The sequence below is a fragment of the Bos taurus genome, chromosome 7, assembly GCF_002263795.3.
Source record: "Bos taurus isolate L1 Dominette 01449 registration number 42190680 breed Hereford chromosome 7, ARS-UCD2.0, whole genome shotgun sequence".
Taxonomy (NCBI): Eukaryota; Metazoa; Chordata; class Mammalia; order Artiodactyla; family Bovidae; genus Bos; species Bos taurus.
The window spans coordinates 59,133,947-59,156,771 of NC_037334.1; the positions used below are offsets into that span (position 1 = coordinate 59,133,947).

General features: G+C 40.1%; 1 protein-coding gene across 2 annotated transcripts; it reads right to left on the minus strand.

The window, feature by feature from the left end:
* Positions 1 to 865: 865 nt before the first annotated feature.
* Positions 866 to 12,971, minus strand: C7H5orf46 (chromosome 7 C5orf46 homolog). 2 transcript variants are annotated; one of them, NM_001206334.1, is given in 4 exon segments: positions 866 to 1,163; positions 3,240 to 3,297; positions 7,482 to 7,629; positions 12,698 to 12,805. In NM_001206334.1, coding segments are annotated over 3 exon segments (267 nt in total). In that variant the 5' UTR covers positions 12,768 to 12,805; the 3' UTR covers positions 866 to 1,163; positions 3,240 to 3,248.
* Positions 12,972 to 22,825: the final 9,854 nt, after the last annotated feature.

A 22,825-nucleotide genomic window follows, 5' to 3' on the forward strand; every position in this document is an offset into this window, starting at 1 on the left:
GAACAGGATCCAGGACAGAAGTACATAGATCTTTTATTCTAGACTAGAGTGCTATATGCTGTAGAGCTGTAGAGTGCAGTTAATGCCATAATTGTCATTGTGCTTTATGGTTTCAGTCTTGTCTCACTGTCCCATTAAATAATTCTGGAAGAATCCTCCTGGCTCAGCTGGGTCAGATCTGACAGTGGTTCAATCCTTTATGACCAAGTGGGCAAGAACCACACCAGTAGCCACTGAGGACCCACATCTGTGTGACAAGGTTGTGGAAGAAATGAAAAGACTGCACTAGACTTGCCAAAATTCTTTCATCCACTCTTTTCAAGTGTCTTCAAGGGCACTCTGCTAGTCCATGAGAATAACAAAGACTGGTGGGAGTAGTGGTTTACTTGCTAAATCACGTCTGACTGTTGCAACCTCACCAGGCTCCTCTGTCCCTGGGGTTTTTTCAGGCAACCCACTGGAGTGGGTTGCCATTTCCTTTTCCAAGTGATCTTCCTGATCCTGTGTTTCTCCTGTGTTGCAGGTAGATTCTTTACTGCTGAGCCACTAGGGAAACCCAATGAAGACTGTGGAAACACCAATAACCTTGTTAATTTTTTTTTAAAGGTCAGGTTTTAGTTTACTAGCCCAACAACATGGGTTCAGATTTTTTGAAAGACTTTTCCAAAAAGGATTTATGAAACTTTTAACTCTGAAATTTCATATGTTTTTAGGGATTAAGTGCTTGTTCTTTGGAGTCAGGTTCAAATCCTTTTTCTGTCATTTACTGGTTCTGAGACTTTGGACTTATATTATCCAAAATTTAGTTCTCTTAATTTGAAATGTTCTTCAGTTATTCTGGATAAAAATAATTTTTATATATTTCTTTTTTTTTGCATCATTAAAAACTGTAAACATTTTCTGGAAAAATTACTTCTACCAACAAAAACCTTAATGAACTAGGATTTGTGACCCAGGGTGGACATATTTATTTTGACTTCTAGAAGCAAAATTGCAAAGTCAGGATGTTCAGAATAAGCTGTGTTTGGTTGAAGCCAGGGCCTGAATTCTAAGCACTCGCTGGGAACTGCTTTGAGCCCTCTGTCCTGGAGGACTTGTGAAACAGAACTGGAAAAGCAGGATTTGGTTGCCCTTGGCTTGTTCTGGAGCCGTGTAGGTGTGTCCTTAGAAACAAACCAGACACAGGGAAACAATTACCAGCTAGAAAAGGCTTAAGACCTAGGAAAAACACAAACATTTTTATGTCTCTGTACTATAGAACATGAGATGATTTATTATAATGAAATCAACTATAATATGTATTTGAAAAAACAAGCAACAGCAACAAAAATGAAAATGCAAGATATATGAGGCAAGAATCAGTAACAGGAATGAAGGGAGAAGGCATGTATATTAAACACTGGGATAAATTGAGTCATCAGTTTTTCTTTGAGTTTCTGGATAGACAGGAAAAATAAATGAAATAGACCAAGTTACATAAATCTTATAACCAGAAATGAGGAAGCAATACTTAGGGAAGGCTCATTTTTTCTCTTGCTCTAAATTCTAAAAGAAACATTTCCCATCAGGCTTAATGGTGTAGATACTGAGTGGTGTCTTGCCCATCTGCAGTTTTGCTCATTGGTTACTTAAGGATTTCCTATGAAATTTAGTTTTTCTAGCTCCCTCCTGAGGAAGTTCTGACTCAGCAAGTCTAAACATGTCATCTGGTGTGTCGGTTACACTTTTTTCTTAATTAAAAAAATGTAGATAGATATTGAGAATTTGCAAAGTGCTTTGCCATCTTTTACTTCTCTTATAACCTTAGTAAGATTCATCAGATTCTTATTTTAACATAAGAAAGGTGTGTTGAATGTCAAATGACTTAAGACATTGGGAGACTTGAATCCCCATGATTTCAAGTGACGCAGGACACTAGGAGGTGAAATTGTAAGGCTATTAACATAAGGAAATTGTGTCAATGTGATTAAGCAGAGGCTGTGAGGACCTCAGATTAATTAGGTGTCCGACAATTAGAAGATTTGTTTATGAGAACTTGCCCCTTTCTGCTCATTATCTGAGACTATACGGAAATGCAGCAGCTTTGCAAAGCCCTCCTAATGCCCACTCCTTCCTCCAGGTCTTCCTTTTTATATCCTTTCTACAAGGCATATCCACGGCACTTGTACATAGAACTTGACCGTTTCCCTGCACAGTCCTGGAGCGCACTGTGCTAGGTGATAGCCCAAACTAGAAACTTCTTAATGATGGGACAGTGTTATTTATCTTGGTAGCATTGACAGAATTTGACACATAGTAGGCATGGGTTAAATGAGCGTTAAAGGACTGTGTAAGAAAGAGGCATATGTTACAGGAGAAAGATAGTTTATTTGTATATCTACTTATATAAATATGCATCCTAGAGATGTATAGAACGCAACTAACCAGAGGGGTAGTGTATTATCTCTATGGACACCTCGAGGCATGTCTAAAATCACACAGTTCAGTCACTGTTCTCTGTTCTCCAGTAAGCTCTATTGCTTAGTGGTGAAGCACAGACTATGGACTCAGGCTGCTTGAATTCAGATCACCTTAATTAAGCTCCCTGAGCTTTGGTTTCCCTATTTACAAAATTTTAGAATGACAATACCTATCTTTCATAGAGAATGTTAGAATTAAATTAGGTAACGCATACAGAGCACTTAGCTTAATGCCTAAACCTAAAACTAAGCTAGTTTGTGCTAGTTACTTATAGAATTCACTTCCCAGGTCTAACATTTCTGTATTTATATTTCGAAATCCATTCTCAAGAGAGAACTGGATAAGGAACCAGCAGGTATCTCTGAACACAAACCAGACTGTTTTCATATAAATTAGAGAGCTTATTAGTTCTTTCTGCTGGAAATAGTTTTTGTAAATCTTATTCTCATGAGTAACTAACTGCATGATTTCATGGGTCCTTAGACTTTAGTGCATATAAGCTCCTCCTTTCACAGGCAGATCTTGCACAAATCGAGTTCCAAGAGGAGTTGGGACAAGCCCAGTTCTCCTCACTTCAGTGCTTACTTGTTTCACCCCACAATCGTGCTTCTTCCCTTAAGAAAATCTTACTAAGTCTGTGAGTTTGAGATAATAAAAATACATCTATTAAAAATTATTTTAAAAAATGCAAGAACAAAGCAAAAACACACACAAAAAACACATTTTTTGCTATGTTCAGTATACTATTTTTTGATTGTAAGTTTTTAAGTTAAAATCACCTGAGAAAGTCACTTTGATGAATGTTCTCCTTGTTTATCACCATGTTCCAAAAATTCTCTTGAAAAAAAATAAAGAGAAAACAATGAATTATGATTTAGACTGATCAGGAATGTTAAAAAGATCACTAATTTATACTATTTGAGCAATACTTTTCTTCTCCAGGTTTTCCTGGGTTGTAAAATAAGAAGATATAAGATTTCTACAGTAGTTCATATTTGACAAGCCATGCATGCATAATTCTCTCTTTAATTCTGCCAAGAAATCTATTAGTTTGGTGTCTAGTCTTATATAAACTCTATAAAGATAGATATTTTGATCTATTTGTTTCATAATACATCCCCAATACCTAGAACAATACCTGGCATATAGTATGAATTAATAAATATTTGTTGAATAGGTAAGTGATGATTTTTAATCTTTTTACATATGAAAAGACCTCTGAAGCTCATAGAGATCAAATAACCTGTTTAAGTCAAATGGATGGTAAATTGCAAAGCAGAGTCTAAAACTTAGGTCTCCAGAAGCATGAATTAATGCCAGAGGTTTCTATACTGTTTAAGGATTGACTGTGGGGTAGCTGTTGAGAAGGTAAAAGAAAAAAATGTGGTCTATGAGGATATTCTTATCTAGTGGAGAAAACAGATGCATTCAGAGACAAATAATTTAAAACAGTGAGATAAGAAAAGCCATATGCCTTCATAATGCCTTTGCAGGATTTGCCTTCCAGCAAAGGCATTATGAAATCCCAGCATCTGAATATCTGAATTTTCTAATAGTAGGGGTCTGTGACATCTTCACAGAGCTTGTCTTTGTACTGGATTTTACAAAATCATTACAGACTTAGCAGGTGAACAGAGTGGAGCTGGGGTTTGAGGGTGAGGCACTGATGACAGAAAATCATGTGCAAAGATAACTGGAGATTTAAACGAACATTATCTGTTCTGAAACAGAAATAACTTGTCACTGGGTCATCAGGTGTTTGGCTTCAAAAGTGAGAGATTTGACTGAAAGATATATTGGCATCAGGGAAGGCCCTTTAGCATCAGCTGTTGCATTTGCTCTGATTTTGCAGGCAATGGAAGTTCACTGAAAGGGTTTCAAGCATGGCAGAGAGAGAATCAAATTTGTAGCCAGGTAGAGGATGGGTTGGAGTGGGGAGAGACAGAAACAGTGTAAGTAATGATAGATCTAATGAGAAGAGCTCTGGAAAGAGATGATGATGGGCTCAACTAGCCCTACGAGTCAGTGGAGTTGAAGAAAAGGAATGGTATAGGAAGAAAAACTTGTTGTTTAGTCACTAAGTTGTGTCCAACTCTTTGCAACCCCATGGACTATAGCCCACCAGGCTTCTCTGTCCATTGGATTTCCCAGGCAAGAATACTGGATTGGGTTGCCATTTCCTTCTCCGTGGGATTTTCCCGACCCAGGGGTTGAACCTGCATCTCCTGCATTGGCAGGTAAATTCTTTACTGCTGAGCCACCTGGGAAGCCCTAAGAAAAACTTAGAAAATTTAGCAACTAGATAGAAGTGGTGATGAGCAGGAAGAATCAAAGAAGACCTGAAGTGTCTAGATTCTGAATAGATGGAAATGTGACTTACTGAGATAAGGAAAAAATGAAGAGGAGCAGATTTGTAAGTGAGATGATGGGATTGGGTTTAGACCAGGTGAATTTGATGTATTGACGAAAACCTAAATAAGGTTTTTGTAGCAACCCATGAATTGTTACATTATGTAGCTCAGGGAAAAGAATGCAATAGACATCTGTATTAGGAACACATCAGACTGTAAGTAATATTCCTAATGTGGAAGCTGTGATGTGAAAAATCAGGGAGGCTCTACATTTGGAACCTTGAGTAGCAATGATGTTTAAGGGGCAGATGCATGAAAAGTCAAATAGAAAGAATAAGAAAGAAAGGCTTGTGGTAGGGAGAGAACAAGGAAAATGTTGTGTCATGGAAACCTGGGGGTCAGGGTGAAATTCACAAGAATTGGAGGCTTCTCAAAGGGCCAGGGGAATTAAGAATATGGATATTTTTAGATCAGTGGTGACCAGAATGCAGTTCATATAGCTCTTAAGTTTACCCAGAGGGTAAGTAGGGGGAGTGAGCTGGTCTATTCACTGTCCTGAAAGCACATACCCAGCATTTGTTACATGATTGATACGGTATGTAGGCATCAGATACACAGGAGTAAACAAAGCAAAACTTCTATCTTTATGAAGTTCCATCATTCTTGTCATTCTCTCTTCTAATCAAATCTCATCGAGTGCTTTAAGATCCAAAGCACATCTTGCTTTTGCCAGAAACACTCCCCTAAGCATCCTTGCCCAGTGCCAGCTCCTTTCTTAGACCCTTCACTGTGAGGGTTGACTGACATTTACCTAAACATCTTAGCTATCACCAGATCTGCTCATGTCATCTTATACGATAAGGACTGCAATTTCTTTGAGGAGACTTCTAGACTTATAGTCTAGATTGTTTCCTTCACAAGTCCTCCCCCTACTTTCCTAAGCACACATTAAGTTCTTAGGTATAGTTGTTGAGGGTCTCTTCCCACTCCCCATCCTCTGCCATATTTATGGTATTTTCTTGGACAGAGGGAGGGGAGTTAGATGTGTTGCCTTGAGCAAGGACTGTTGTGTCTTTAATGAAGATCCCTCAAGTTTGAGTTAACAGAGAAAACAAGTGCTATTTTATAATATATCTAGGGAATTCCCCAGGGAAGGAATAAAAGGGATTATTATTGTTCTGATCCTTTGCACTGCTATTGTTATGATTTATAACAATTTGAATTCAACTGGAGTCTAATCTGTACTTTGTAGATGAATAGTGTTGCTCTTATTCTTTTCCTTGTCAGTTTTTTCCTTGTTTACATGAACAGTCGTGGGAACTCGACAGTTGCAAAAGTAACCATGATAGGAAAAATGAAAACACAAAATAAACACCTTTAAGTTTTAACGGTTTGTTCTTGATTGTATGCAGACTCCTGCCTATTCACCTGATTGTAATATGTCAATTTAAGCAGATCGGGCATTACAAAATGGCCCCGATCACTTCTATACAGAAGCGGCCCTTAATTTGTCACTGGTTATAGACTATTTTGAGAATCTTATAAAGTCAGAAGCACTGCCCCTAGAAAATAGAAAGATTCACATCTACACAAAAATGTGAATATAAATTTAAAGGTGATGTGGACCTTTAAGACCCAGCCATGTAGCTGAGAGCATCCAATCAATGGTTAATCAATATTAGAATAACCTGAAAGGTTGTTAAAATGCAAACCTGCAGCTTTGCCCGGGGAAGGTACAACATGGGATGAAGCGGTCCGCGTTTTGTAAAGTTCTCCAGGAGATTCTTAAGCAGGTAAGTAATGGTCTATACTTTGTCAAACTCTGCTTAGGGTGTTGTGAAGAGAGAAACAGAGAGCAGAGTCTCAGAGAGGTTAGCACCTAGAAATTCAGGAAAACAAATTAGACCCTGGTGAGCTGAACTGAGGGAGGTTAATGTCAGGAGAATGAAGAACAGGGTGAAGTAGATTTAGAAACCAGAGCTATGTAAATCTACGTAGGCTGTATTAGGAGTTGGGCACAGGAGCTTGGAAGCAGGTTGAAAATCACAGGAAGTTTATGGGCTGTGCAATTTGCCAACAAGGCAGTCTGTCAAGATCAAAGCAAACCCTCCCTTCTAAGAGAGGTTCTCTCGATTGCCTTGGAGGAGAGATAGCTACTGTGTCTGCTAACCCTCCTAAATAACTCAGACTAGAAAATAAAGATAGAACTTCTCATGCCCCTTACTACTGAGCACATCCCTACCCACCACCTTCATCAGAGAATTACTGTGTCTGCATCAGGTAGGTCCTTTATTCCTTTAACTTTACAGATCAGCCAACTGACGCACACAGAGAGGGAGAGTCTAAGTGCAGATCACCCAGTAAGTAGCACCTGTGTCAAGACCAGAACCTAGTTTTCTGCCTGTTGGTCTGATGCTCTTCTTCCCCCCTACTTGGTCATGAAATAAAACATATTTTATGGATCCCCTTGTTTCATAAATTCCTTGGGAATGTTCTCACCCCCAGAGTTTAGGGAAATCCATGCAGATGCAAATATATGTTAACATAGACAACGTTTCAATTAAAACAGTACATTGGCATGCATGTAATTTTGTTTCTCATTCATTTTAATGCAATGTGGTCATTACCAACAGCCAACTGGACAAAAGCAAGGTTTGTCTCAGTGCTTACGTGCTCCTCGTCATGGAGCGGAGGATGAACTCCACTGCATTCTCAATAATGTCTGAGCCCAAAATGTTTAGGAATTTTGGGAACGCTGGCTCTGAATTTTTGCCTGAGTCGTGTGGCTGCTCATCTGGCTTGCCCTCTGGTTTGTCATCTGAAAAACAAAACGGAATCTCAGGGTTGATTCTCAGCAAAAAGATAAGGAAGTTTCTTTCATTGTAAGGAATCCTAGGGCCCTTTATAACACCCCCCCCCCATTATGTAACCTCATATAATTATATTTAGGGACATCTAATGCCTGCCTATTGTCTTCATGTGCATTATGCCGTTTATTCCTAAGCAAACAGACCCACAGATATTGATGCCTTTGGTAGACACAGTTTCTTTTTCTGATGAGAAAACCAAAGCTCACAGAAGTTGTTAGTTGTTCAGAGTGAAAGCAGCTAGTAAACACCAGTGCTGGGACTGAAATACAGGATGCTTGGTTTTAATGTATTTTTCTCATGTAATCCCTGGACTTCTGGAAGTGATAATGAGGAGGATGATATAATAATAGGTAGCATTTGCTGAGCACATAGGACAGGCAATCCTGGGACAGGCAATCTATGTGCACTGTCTCATTTTATTCTCCCAGCAACCCTATGAGGGAGGCAACATTATTATCCCAAGTTAAAGGTAAGGAAATGGAAGTTGAGAGAGGTCTAGAAGGGGACCAGAGTCACAGTGTTGGAGTGGTAGAATCAGAATTCAGCCCCATGTTTGTCTGGTACTAAAACCTGGGTTCTAAAGCACTCTGTGATGAACTGCATAGTCTTGGACAAAAAAAGGTATGAACTAACTACATGTGTGTTATAAGACAGCAAGTATTATGATGACAAGGAGAAATTCTGTCATTTGTATCCCAGCATGTGATAGTTCTGTAAATAATGATTTTACATCTATATGTAATATTAAGTTTGATCAATTTTTTGGACTGTGCAGATTTTAGCTCACTGGACTCAGAATCTGAGAACACTGGGTGACTTGCAGAAGATCTTACAAATAGCAGGAGAAGATGTGATTTTAACTGCTGGTCTCTTACTTTTTAAAAACCAGTTTTAATTGGAGGATAATTGTTTTACAATGTGTTGGTTTCTGCCATTCAGTTCAGCCGCTTAGTCGTGTCCGACTCTTTGCGACGCCATGAATCACAGCACGCCAGGGCTCCCTGTCCATCACCAACTCCTGGAGTTTACTCAAACTCATGTCCATCGAGTCAGTGATGCCATCCAGCCATCTCATCCTCTGTCGTCCCCTTCTCCTCCTGCCCCCAATCCCTCCCAGCATCAGGGTCTTTTCCAATGAGTCAACTCTTCACATCAGGTGGCCAAAGTATTGGAGTTTCAGCTTTAGCATCAGTCCTTCCAATGAACATCCAGGACTGATCTCCTTTAGGATGGACTGGTTAGATCTCCTTGCAGTCCAAGGGACTCTCAAGAGTCTTCAACACCACAGTTCAAAAACATCAATTCTACAGCGCTCAGCTTTCTTCACAGTCCAACTCTCACGCCATACAACAACCTAAATCAGTCATAAGTATACATATATCCCCTCCCTCTTGAACGTTCCTTCCATCCCCCACCCCATCCCACCTCTTTGGATGTCACCACAAAGCACTGGATTGAGCTCCTTGTGTTACATAGCAAGTTCCCATTGGCTATTTATTCTGCATATGGTAATGTATACGCTTCAGTGTCACTCAGTTCACCCCATCGTCTCCCTCCCCGCTGTGTCCACAGGCCTGTTCTCTACCTCTGCATCTCTATTCCTGCCCTGCAAGTAGGCTCATCAGTACCATTTTTCTAGATTCCATTTGTATGTGTTAATGTATGATATTTGTTTTTCTGTTTCTGACTTAGTTTACTGTGGACAACAGGCTCTAGATCTCTTACTTTTGATATTTAATCAAGTGCCTTTTGGAATGAGGCCAAAGATCCAGAAAGTGAAGTTGGTGACATGCAAGGTCCCTTGGTGGGTTTGGCTTTGCTTAGTGGTCTAACAGGTTCAGGGGATTAAAAGCAATGAAGAGCAGCATTTAGAAAGTACGAATGGCCTCCCCTTTGGACCCTGGTGTCAGGATGAAGTAGAACCCTTTATCTTTTGATTTAACTGTAGCCTCACAAGTAGTGCTGGCAGATTTGGTAAACAAAAACACAGATGCCCAGTTAAAACTGAATGTCAGATAAAAAACAATATTTTTTTAGTATAAGAATGACCTGTGAAATATTTAGAACATACATAAACTAAAATAGAAAATTGCTATTTATCTGAAATTCAACTTTAACTGGGAGCCCTGTATTTTATCTGTCAATCTTATCACAAATTTTGACTCAAGAAGTCCCATCCTCTAGACAAAGTACCCCATGACTCTGAATGAAGGAGATGTAACTAGCTTTTGGTGTGGAGGCTATCAATTAGCGAGAAGAGTTGCATTTGTGTCATATCCTAAAATAGAGACTCTTAGTAAAAAATATGGCTTTCAATTCTACAAACATTTATTTTTTACTTTGCCACAAAAAAAGATTCGATAGTCTGAGACCTAAAGACAAGATCAATATACCAACCACCAAGTGTTTATTCAGCTGTTGGTTTTCACATTCAATAAGTGTTTTTGAGCCTACTATTATGTATATAGCATATGCTGCTAAGAGTTAAGGCAAAAATGGACATATATGGACATGATCCTTACATAAAGGGCAGGGCAACCATGGAGACCAGAATTGCTTTGTTTTCATTACAGGAAGGGGAAGGAAAGAGAAGGCTTATTTGTAATGTGTAGGTACTAGGATGTACATTCATCACTGTCCTGATCTTTATTCAATTCAGTGATAGCATTACAGTTTTATAGAAGAGAAGACAGATGTTCAGAGAAAATAAATGACTCAGCAAAAGTCACACATCTAGCAAGTGGATGAGCGAGGGTTTGAATCTATTTTTTTTTTTTTTTTTCAAATTTCACAGAACACATTTCTTACATGAAATCCTGCCTTCAAGCAGTTGTTCTCTGGAGACATTTACCAGCTGCAGATGGAAATTTCTTCCATGAAAAGTGAGTTCTTTTCTCTGGTTCCTATCTGCCTACTTGAATAACAATTTAATTTTATTATTTTTATTGTAACTTAGCAATAGTTACAAGTTTTCAAAATACAAGGAGCCCTGGCTTAGAGTGTGTGTGAAGATCAAATCCTTGGCCCTGCCCTTGGATCATGTATATGAGAGGTATTACAGTGTGGTGGGTGATGTTTTGAAGTCCTGTATATCTGAGTTTGATTCTTGTCTTCAGCAAAAAATTCACCAATGTTTAACTGCTCTGCCTCTCAGTTTCTTCACTGTGTTCTTGTCAAGATGGAAGGATACTTGATGTATCTTTGTATATCATATATATGTGTATATATTACTGGAGTGGGTAGCCATTCCCTTCTCCAGGGGATCATCCCAAACCAGGGATCAAAATGGGTCACTGGCATTGCAGGTAGATTCTTTACCATCTGAGCCACTAGGGAAGCCCAAATAAAAGCTCCCCCATATTATATTTGAAAGGAGAAAATATTCAACTATTGGCTTTGATAATTTTTTTTCTGGTATGTCAAATTTCTTAGTTTTTATTATTTTCCAAAATTTTCAAATTTCTTAATATTTTAGCAGCATTTATTTACATTAATACTTGATTGTGTTTCTTAGTATAATCATAAAGTTCTGAAAAACAATAATGCTGATATTTCTACAGTTTTTGTAGCTTATAAAGTGATTACAAAACCATGTTCATTTCACCTGGTGAAGTTGGTAATTATCCTATTCTACAGATGAGGAAACTGAGGTTCAAAGCAGTGAACTGTTTTAACCAGTTTCAGTGTTCATGAGAGACAGACCTGGGACTGGTCTCTAGGATATAAATCTCACTTTTCGCTTTATCACAGTGATTACTTAGGGGTAGATGGACTCAGTGGGCTTCCCAGGTGGCTCGGTGGTAAAGATCTGCCTGCAATGCAGGAGACGTGGGTTCAATTCCTGGGTCAGGAAGATTCCCTGGAGAAGGAAATGGCAACCCATTCCAGTATTCTTGTCTGGGAAATCCCATGGACAGAGGAGCCTGGCAGGCTACAGTCCATGGGGTTGCAAAGAGTCAGACATGCCTTAGTGAGTAAAACCAAAACCAAAGAACCAGATGGACACAGTAATCTCTGAGGCCACCTCTGCCATAGCCCTGTTGGAGTGTCTGCCCACATGTTGTGCCAGTGGACGGTGGGTGACCGAGGTTGTGAGTTCTGCCAAATTATATTTAGAATAGCTCAAAAGGTACTATTACTAATTAGCACTGTCTGTATTTTCTGACCTGTTATTCTGAATACAGACAGATTAAGGGCTCATTGTCATCTGTAGACCAAAAATTAATTAATGAAACTTCTGCCTGCTGCCTGTGGTCCTCTGTGTGCTTGGAACAGACATGAAAGAAGTAGATGCTTTATAATAGAAAGAATCTAAAGACTTGGGTTTCAGTCCCAGATGTGCCACTTCTGCCTGTGTCAATGCTCAAGTAACTTTCTCTCTGCAAGCCTGGCTTATTTACCTGCAAAAAGGGAAATGATAAAACTGTGCATGTTTACTTAAAAGAATTATGAGAATCAAACGAGATAATACATATCCATAATGGTTAATGTTGGTGTTTATTATGGAACAGTATGTTTTATCTTTAATTTTCATGACAGCTAAATGAGAAACTTAACAACTGATACTCCCTTTTAAGTGTGAGGCCCATAGAGGTTAAATAGTGTTTCTGAGTCATATTTCTGATTAGTGGTGGAGCCAGGCCCAGGAGTCTTATTCTAGACTCTTCACTTTTGAATATTATTAGTTACAGTCATTAAAAAAAACAAAAAACAAATGCCCCCAGCTTTCAAGGAATTTATGGTATAATAGTGTCACTATATCATGTGAGGATATAAGAAAAAAAATCATTCTGAACTTCATACATTCACTGAGGATGGAGGCTGTAACTGAAGCACACTTGAATACAAATCCTACTTGCTTTTTGTTAAATCTGCCTCTGTCTCCCAGTCCAGTGCTCTTTCTGCGGTGCCCTAAGTTCCCCTCATTCCTCTGCATGTTCCAGATCAGTGCCACTGACTTCCTCCAGTCATGGCTAACTACTGCGTAAAGCATGAGCTGAGACTTAAAGTACTTACCAGCCTGGCAAGTCAGGATTAAGACAAGCAGTCCCCAGACAATTGTCAGCCGAAGCCCTGAGACAGCCATGTTTGTAGCAGTGGGTATTGATGCAGAGAAATTGTTCCGATGCATCCGAAGTCTTGCTCCATTTATAGGGCATTTATAGCTGACATCATCTGCTATGGAATTTAGGTTGTTGCATAATGTATCAGTAGAGCTTGCTTCTGAATCTATACTAATGGGCCCTGCCCTGTCTTTAAAACCAAGAGTTTTACAGGTAGGAAAAGAAAAACCCTCTTGGTATTTTTAATATGTGTTTATAAATGACACTGCAATCATTCTTTTGCAGTTATTTCTGTGCCAGGGTTGACAATTAGGTGAGGATCAGGCAGAATTGCTTTCCAGTGCCAAAGAACAAGCAATAAACCGGTTGGCAAGGTGTGCCTACTCTCCTCCCTGTACACTCTGCTTCCTTCCTTGCTCTGAGCTAGTGACCTGTCCCCACCTGGGCTTGCCCATTCACACCCACATGCTGTGCTCATGCCCTTTGTTTTCCTGTATATGTTATCATCCCTATTGTCTCCCCTTGCTGCGTCCCCACTTATTCCTCAAGCTCAGGTTCAAATGCCCCCTCTGCAGAACCTCCATCATGGCCATTGCATCCCACTCCAGATAGTTGCTCCGTCACCAGCCATATATCCTCCTTGACTAGTTATTTGGGAGCTAAGTATTTTAAGAGTTCTCTTCTCCTTTAGCCTATAGATCTCTTAAAGGCAGGGTACTTTATTCACTTTTGAATCCTCAAGGAGTCTAGCATAGTACTTGGCATTAGTCTCGGCTTTCACTTCACTTCCCTGGGAACGTTGTTCTGGTTCTCCAGGGAATGGCTAAGTGTTCTTTTTATGTACCTAATAAGCACCTGCTTAAATATCTCCACAAATTGACTGAAGGCTCCTTGATGGCAAGTTTATCTTTTTCAGAATTTACATATATATATCTATTACTCAAGGCCTATAGCAGACATTAAAAAAGAGAAAAAAATTAAATTACAGCACTCATTGAAAGATAGTATTGGGTTTGACATGCTGTTATGTAAAATATCCTTCCTTTCAGATACAGACATTCAAGAAGATACAATTTGGTTCGAATCTAGGTGATACTGCTTATTCTGAGGAATGATGTAATAAAACAGTTACCTGGAATAAGGATTTAGGGATGGTCCCTAAACTTACATGTTGACCAAAACTTGTACATTGTGAATGTCAGAGGATCCTTTTAATAAGTGATGAAATTAACCAAGCTACAGAAATGGGCATTTCTGGTGTCACAGGGCCTAGGCTAGGTCCTCTTACTCTCACTTTAGTACTTGAAAGCCATCAAGAAGCTCTGCTTGGATGCTTTCAGGCCTCTCCAACCTATCTTCTGGTTCAGTCTCTCCTATAGAGAGGGTTGTGACCTGGAGATTGTGTTCCTAGTAGGGAGATTTCAGCAAGTTAGATTTATGCCATCAGGGTCACTGCTTAGGACTGAGCATTGTGGTCTCCAAGAGCCTAGTGGGGAAATAACATTCAAGCTAGTCCTGCCATGGACCCTGACATGTGCCTATATTTGCAAGCTAACAATTCCTTTTGCTTTGCACAAGCTTCAAGTTCTCAGGGCTTAATCAGCCAAGAGAGTGGTGTGTTTTTCTAATTCACCACAAGGATGCTGTGCAGGCAAGCAAAAGCTCTGGGTATTACAACATAGGGCCTGCTGGCTTATCAAGGATATATCAGCTAAATGGGGCATGGAGATAAGTCTGCATACTCCATGTAGTGGCTCATTTAATGAAGAATGAATGGCTCTTGGTAGTCGGGTGTCAAAGAAATAGCACCATCCTCGGGATCAGAATAGTGCTTCTTCTCTCTCATTTTTATTATTTTTTAAAAATTCATTTCTGTTGGAGTATAGTTGATTTAGTGTTGTGTTAGTTTCTACTATATAGCAAAGCGAATCAATCATACACATACATATCCACTCTTTTTTAGATTCTCTTACTGTTGTGTGGCACTGCAGTGGCAGCTGCACGGCACTGGAGCAACTGTGAGGATATAAGCCTGTCCAAGGGCAAAGATGCCCCAGCAAGACGGTGGGCGCTGGAGCAGTGGCTGCGTGGTGCTGGAGCAGTGGCTGTGTGGCACTGGAGCGGCTGTGAGGAGATACCCCACGTCCAAGGGCAAAGGAGAAGCCCCAACAAGAAGGTAGGAGGGGCAAAATAGTGTTTAGAATCAAACCCATACCTACCAGAGATGCTCAGAGGGCTCAAACAAATCCGTGTGCACCAGGATCCAGAGACCCCATGGAGGCTGAGACAGAACTGTGTTTGAGTGTCTCCTGCAGAGGTACAGGTTGGCAGTGGACTGTGGCAGGGGCAGGGGCTCTGGGTGCAGCAGACCTGGGTATAGCATAAGCCCTCTTAGGGGAGGTCTCCATTAACCCCACCATAGAGCTGACAGAACTTACACAGGACTGCAGAAACATACTCTTGGAGGGCACAGACAGAACCATGTGTACACCAGGACCCAGGAGAAAGGAGCAGTGACCCCACAAGACACTGACCCAGACTTGCCCAGAAATGTCCAGGAGTCTCTGGTGGAGGCGTGGGTTGGTGGTGGCCTGCTGCAGGGCCGTGAAAGGTTGTTGCTGAACCATGAAAGACGCTGGGATTCTTGGCCTCTGGAGGAGAAGAGTTCAATCTGGAGCCAGAGAAGAGGCGTGATCGTTCAGAGCTTTTGTGTAATAGAGTTTTATTAAAGTATAAAAGGGATAGAGAAAGCTTCTGACATAGACATCAGAAGGGGGCAGAAAGAGTATCTGCCGGAGTCCAGCTCCAGCAGCCAGGGATTCAACCTGAGGAGGTGAGTGGTGTCGGCGAGAGAGAAACTGAGGCAGCCTCTCAGTTTTCTTGGACTGACTGTTTATTTCAAGCTTATGATTCTCTTTTACACTTTTACAAAAGCATTAGGTCAGAGGTTTGGTATTTTTAGTTCCCATTGACCCAGATTTATTTTTCTCCAGAAATCATTGTTGCCCCTCAAAAGGAGCTCCTTCCTCAGCGATACTCTTATCTACTTTTTCTCATGTGTCCTTGTGAATACACTGTAACTCATGCTAATGTCTGGGCTGCATACCACATTCCTCAGTTTATTTCTTATCTTTCTGTTTGCCCCTAGTATCCTAAGCTCACTATTTCTTAGAAAGGGCTTCTACCTAACAGTATCTCTAAAGTCCCTAATTTCTATAAGCTATAGTAGAATATGCTAACATTACAGCAATCCTTATATCTTTAGCTTCTAACTATTTTAATTATTCCTAAGCCCTAAATTCAGCAAACTCCGTTGCCATAAACACTTTTCTCACAAATGGGCTTCGGATAGCAATCCCTCCCATGCCCTCAAGCTGCAGCCTATGTGCTCACCCTGGAACATTTTTTTATAAAAGTCCTTGAACAAATGTCAGTGATTAACTTTATAAATTACTCTTTGAGCACAGCTGCAGAAGGCTTTATGCCTTCTTATGCTCCTCTCAAAAACAATAAGCACCTTAATATTCTCTTCAGTCAACTCAGCCGAGGAAAGGGAAAAACAAGTCAGAATCACAAAGCCTAACTCCTTCATTTTGGGTCCGTGCCTACGGAACAAAGGGAGGGGGTTTAGGGCCGTGCCTCCATTTTGTCAGTAATGCCTAATGCGGCTCTTGACAAGTACCCCCTTACTAGTGTAAACAATGGTGTTATATACCTTTTATTTATTTATTTATTTTAAATTTTATTTTATTTTTAAACTTTACAATATTGTATTAGTTTTGCCAAATATCAAAATGAATCCGCCACAGGTATACCAGCGTTCCCCATCCTGAACCCTCCACCCTCCTCCCTCCCCTCCCCTCCCTCTGGGTCGTCCCAGCGCACCAGCCTCAAGCATCCAGTATCGTGCATTGAACCTGGACTGGTGACTCGTTTCATACATGATATTATACATGTTTCAATGCTATTTTCCCAAATCTCCCCACCTCTCCCTCTCCCACAGAGTCCATAAGACTGATCTATACATCGGTGTCTCTTTTGCTGTCTCGTACACAGGGTTATTGTTTCCATCTTTCTAAATTCCATATATATGCATTAGTATACTGTATTGGTGTTTTTCTTTCTGGCTTACTTCACTCTGTATAATAGGTTCCAGTTTCATCCAGCTCATTAGAACTGATTCAAATGTATTCTTTTTAATGGCTGAGTAATACTCCATTGTGTATATGTACCACAGCTTTCTTATCCATTCATCTGCTGATGGGCATCTAGGTTGCTTCCATGTCCTGGCTATTATAAACAGTGCTGCGATGAACATTGGGGTACATGTGTCTCTTTCCCTTCTGGTTTCCTCAGTGTGTATGCCCAGCAGTGGGATTGCTGGATCATAAGGCAGTTCTATTTCCAGTTTTTTAAGGAATCTCCACACTGTTCTCCATAGTGGCTGTACTAGTTTGCATTCCCACCAACAGTGCAAGAGAGTTCCCTTCTCTCCACACCCTCTCCAGCATTTATTGCTTGTAGACTTATGGATTGCAGCCATTCTGACTGGCGTGAAATGGTACCTCATAGTGGTTTTGATTTGCATTTCTCTGATAATGAGTGATGTTGAGCACCTTTTCATGTGTTTGTTAGCCATCTGTATGTCTTCTTTGGAGAAATGTCTATTTAGTTCTTTGGCCCATTTTTTGATTGGGTCATTTATTTTTCTGGAGTTGAGCTGTAGGAGTTGCTTGTATATTTTTGAGATTAGTTGTTTGTCAGTTGCTTCATTTGCTATTATTTTCTCCCATTCTGAAGGCTGCCTTTTCACCTTGCTAATAGTTTCCTTTGTTGTGCAGAAGCTTTTAAGTTTAATTAGGTCCCATTTGTTTATTTTTGCTTTTATTTCCAATATTCTGGGAGGTGGGTCATAGAGGATCCTGCTGTGATGTATGTCGGAGAGTGTTTTGCCTATGTTCTCCTCTAGGAGTTTTATAGTTTCTGGTCTTACTTTGAGATCTTTAATCCATTTTGAGTTTATTTTTGTGCATGGTGTTAGAAAGTGTTCTAGTTTCATTCTTTTACAAGTGGTTGACCAGTTTTCCCAGCACCACTTGTTAAAGAGGTTGTCTTTAATCCATTGTATATTCTTGCCTCCTTTGTCAAAGATAAGGTGTCCATATGTGCGTGGATTTATCTCTGGGCTTTCTATTTTGTTCCATTGATCAATATTTCTGTCTTTGTGCCAGTACCATACTGTCTTGATAACTGTGGCTTTGTAATAGAGCCTGAAGTCAGGCAGGTTGATTCCTCCAGTTCCATTCTTCTTTCTCAAGATCGCTTTGGCTATTCGAGGTTTTTTGTATTTCCATACAAATTGTGAAATTATTTGTTCTAGCTCTGTGAAGAATACCGTTGGTAGCTTGATAGGGATTGCATTGAATCTATAAATTGCTTTGGGTAGTATACTCATTTTCACTATATTGATTCTTCCAATCCATGAACATGGTATATTTCTCCATCTATTAGTGTCCTCTTTGATTTCTTTCACCAGTGTTTTATAGTTTTCTATATATAGATCTTTGGTTTCTTTAGGTAGATATATTCCTAAGTATTTTATTTTTTCCATTGCAATGGTGAATGGAATTGTTTCCTTAATTTCTATTTCAGTTTTCTCGTTATTAGTGTATAGGAATGCAAGGGATTTCTGTGTGTTGATTTTATATCCTGCAACTTTACTATAATCATTGATTAGTTCTAGTAATTTTCTGGTGGAGTCTTTAGGGTTTTCTATGTAAAGGATCATGTCATCTGCAAACAGTGAGAGTTTTACTTCTTCTTTTCCAATTTGGATTCCTTTTATTTCTTTTTCTGCTCTGATTGCTGTGGCCAAAACTTCCAAAACTATGTTGAATAGTAATGGTGAAAGTGGGCACCCTTGTCTTGTTCCTGACTTTAGAGGAAATGCTTTCAACTTTTCACCATTGAGGATAATGTTTGCTGTGGGTTTGTCATATATAGCTTTTATTATGTTGAGGTATGTTCCTTCTATTCCTGCTTTCTGGAGAGTTCTTATCATAAATGGATATTGAATTTTGTCAAAGGCTTTCTCTGCATCTATTGAGATAATCATATGGTTTTTGTTTTTCAATTTGTCAATGTGGTGTATAACATTGATTGATTTGTGGATATTGAAGAATCCTTGCATCCCTGGGATAAAGCCCACTTGGTCATGGTGTATGATCTTTTTAATGTGTTGTTGGATTCTGATTGCTAGAATTTTGTTAAGGATTTTTGCATCTGAATCAAAAGCATATCTCAAGTTTGTGAAAATTTTACCAGACCCACTCCCACAGTTTACATTTTAGGATAACAAGATTAGAATTTCACAATAGAAAGATCCTACCAGACCCACTCCCATAATATACATTCCAAGATATCAGGATTAGTCATAAGGTTTTCAGGAAGGAGAAACTGTCCTATAGCAGGATACATTGTTCTTGTATAATCCCTAGTACAGAGTTTAAACTGAGTTGTGTAATTGACTAAGACTAAGGCTGGATGGCATCACCAACTTGATGGATGTGAGTCTGAGTGAATTCCGGGAGTTGGTGATGGACAGGGAGGCCTGGCGTGCTGCAGTTCATGGGGTCGCAAAGAGTCGGACACGACTGAGCGACTGAAATGAACTGAACTGAACTGAAGGAATGTAGAGGAAAAAAAAAAGTTTGTTCTTTTCTCCTCCTTGAGAATTCCAGACCCCTATCTCCACTTTGAGAGCCCCAGCCCCCTCTCCCCTTGGGGACCCTGGACTTCTTATCAATCTGCCTAGGAATTGACTCTCTCAGTTGGGGACACTAAGTGTGGCAGTGCATGCATGGGACCTTTTGAAGGAGGTCACCACTATCTTCATTACCTCCACCAGAGTTTAGCCCCAACTATGGGAGGGAGGGAACACAGCTCCACTCATCCACAGAAAATTGGATTAAAAATTTACTGAGCATAGTCCTTCCCAACAGAACAAGACCCAGTTTCCCCCTCAGTCAGTCTCTCCCATCAGGAAGCTTCTGTAAGTCTCTTATCCTTCTTCATCAGAGGGCAGACAGACTGAAAACCACAATCACAGAAAACTATGAGTAGGGCCACCCTAGACAGATGGGTCATGGTGGAGCGTTCTGACAAAATGTGGTCCACTGGAGAAGAGAATGGCAAATCACTTCAGTATTTTTGCCTTGAGAGCCCCATGAACAGTATGAAAGGGCAAAAAGATAGGACTCTGAAAGATGAACTCCCCAGGTTGGTAGATGCCCAATATGCTACTGGAGATCAGTGGAGAAATAACTCCAGAAAGAATGAAGAGACAAGCCAAAGCAAAAACAATACCCAGTTGTGGATGTGACTGGTGATGGAAGTAAAGTCTAATGCTGTATTGCATAGGAACCTGGGATGTTAGGTCCATGAATCAAGGCAAATTGGAAGTGGTCAAACAGGAGATGGCAAGAGTGAACGCTGACATTCTAGGAATCAGTGAACTAAAATGGACTGGAATGGGTGATTTTAACTCAGATGACCTTTATATCTACTACTGTGGGCAAGAATCCCTTAGAGGAAATGGAGTGGTCATCATGGTCAACAAGAGAGTCCAAAATGCAGTATTGGATGCAATCTCAAAAATGACAGAATGATCTCTGTTCATTTCTAAGGCAAACCATTCAATATCACAGTAATCTAAGTCTATGCCCTGACCAGTAATGCTGAAGAAGCTGGAGTTGAACATTTCTATGAAGACTTACAAGACCTTCTAGAACTAACACCCCAAAAAGATGTCCTTTTCATTATAGGGGACTAGAATGCAAAAGTAGGAAGTCAAGAGATACCTGGAGTAACAGGCAAATTTGGCCTTGGAATATGGAATGAAGCAGGGCAAAGACTAATAGAGTTTTGCCAAGAGAGCGCACTGGTCATAACAAACACCCTCTTCCAACAACACAAGAGAAGACTCTACACATGGACATCACCAGATGGTCAACACCGAAAAAAGATTCATTATATTCTTTGCAGCCAAAGGTGGAGAAGCTCTATACAGTCAGCAAAAACAAGACTGCGAGCTGACTGTGGCTCAGATCATCAACTCCTTATTGCCAAATTCAGACTTAAATGAAAGAAAGTAGGGAAAACCACTCAACCATTCAGGTATGACCTAAATCAAATCCCTTATGATTATACAGTGGAAGTGACAAATAGATTCAAGGGATTAGATCTGATAGACAGAGTGCCTGAAGAACTATGGACGGAGGTATGTGACATTGTACAGGAGGCAGTGATCAAAACCATCCCCAAGAAGAAGAAATGCAAAAAGGACAATGCTTGTCTGAGGAGGTCTTACAAATAGCTGAGAAAAAAAGAGAAACAAAAGGCAAAGGAGAAAAGGAAAGATATACCTATCTGAATGAAGAGTTCCAAAAAATAGCAAGGAGAGATAAGAAAGCCTTCCTCAATGATCAGTGCAAAGAAATAGAGGAAAACAACAGAATGGGAAAGACTAGGGATCTCTTGAAGAAAATTAGAGATACCAAGGCAACATTTCGTGCAAAGATGGGCACAATAAAGGACAGAAATGGTATGGACTTAAGAGAAGCAGAAAATATTAAGAAGAGGTGGCAAGAATACACAGAAGAAGTATACATAATCTTCATGACTGAGATCTTCATGACCCAGATAATCACGATAGTGTGATTGCTCACCTAGAAGCAGACATCCTGGAATGCAAAGTCAAGTGGGCCTTAGGAAGCATCACTATGAACAAAGCTAGTGGAGGTGATGGAATTCCAGCTGAGCTATTTCAAATCCTAAAAGATGATGCCATGAAAAGTGCCGCATTCAATATGCCAGCAAATTTAGAAAACTCAGCAGTGGCCACAGGACTGGAAAAGGTCAGCTTTCATTCCAATCCCAAAGAAAGGCAATGCCAAAGAATGCTCAAACTACCACACAGTTGTACTCGTCTCACATGCTAGCAAAGTAATGCTCAAAATTCTCCAAGCCAGGCTCCAACAGTATGTGAACTGTGAACTTCCAGATGTTCAAGGTGGATTTAGAAAAGGCAGAGGAACCAGAGATCAAATTGCCAACATCTGTTGGATCGTCAAAAAAAAACAAGAGAGTTCCAGAAAAACATCTGCTTTATTGACTATGCCAAAGGCTTTGACTGTTTGATCACAACAAACTGAAAAATTGTTAAAGAGATGGGAATTCCAGACCACCTGACCTGCCTCTTGAGAAATCTGTATGCAGGTCAAGAAGCAACAGTTAGAACTGGACATGGAACGACAGACTGGTTCCAAATTGGGAAATGAGTACTTCAAGGCTGTATATTGTCACCCTGCCTATTTAACTTGTATGCAGAGCACATCATGTCAAATGCCAGGCTGGATGAAGCACAAGCTGGAATCAAGATTTCCGGGAGAAATATCAATAACCTCAGATATGTAGAGACACCACCCTTATGGCAGAAAGCAAAGAAGAACTAAAAAGCCTCTTTAGGAAAGTAAAAGAGGAGACTGAAAAAGTTGGCTTAAAACTCAACATTCAGAAAACTAAGATCATGACATCTGGTCCCATCAGTTCATGGAAAATAGATCGGGAAACAATGGAAAAGGAGACAGAATTTATTTTTGGGGGCTCCAGAATTACTGCAGCCATGAAATTAAAAGATGCTTGCTCCTTGGAAGAAAAGTTATGACCAACCTAGACAGCTTATTAAAGAGCAAAGACATTACTTTGACAACAAGTGTTGGTCTAGTCAAAGCTAAGGTTTTCCAGTAGTCATGTATGGGTGTGAGAGTTGGACTATAAAGAAAGCTGAGTGCTGAAGAATTGATGCTTTTGAACTGTGGTGTTGGAGAAGACTCTTGAGAGTCCCTTGGACTGCAAGGAGATCCAACCAGTCCACCTTAAAGGAAGTCAGTCCTGAATATTCATTGGAAGGACTGATGCTGAAACTGAAACTCCAATACTTTGGCCACCTGATGTGAAGAACTGACTCATTTAAAAAGACAGTTGCTTGGAAAGATTGAAGGCTGGAAGGTAAGGGGATGAC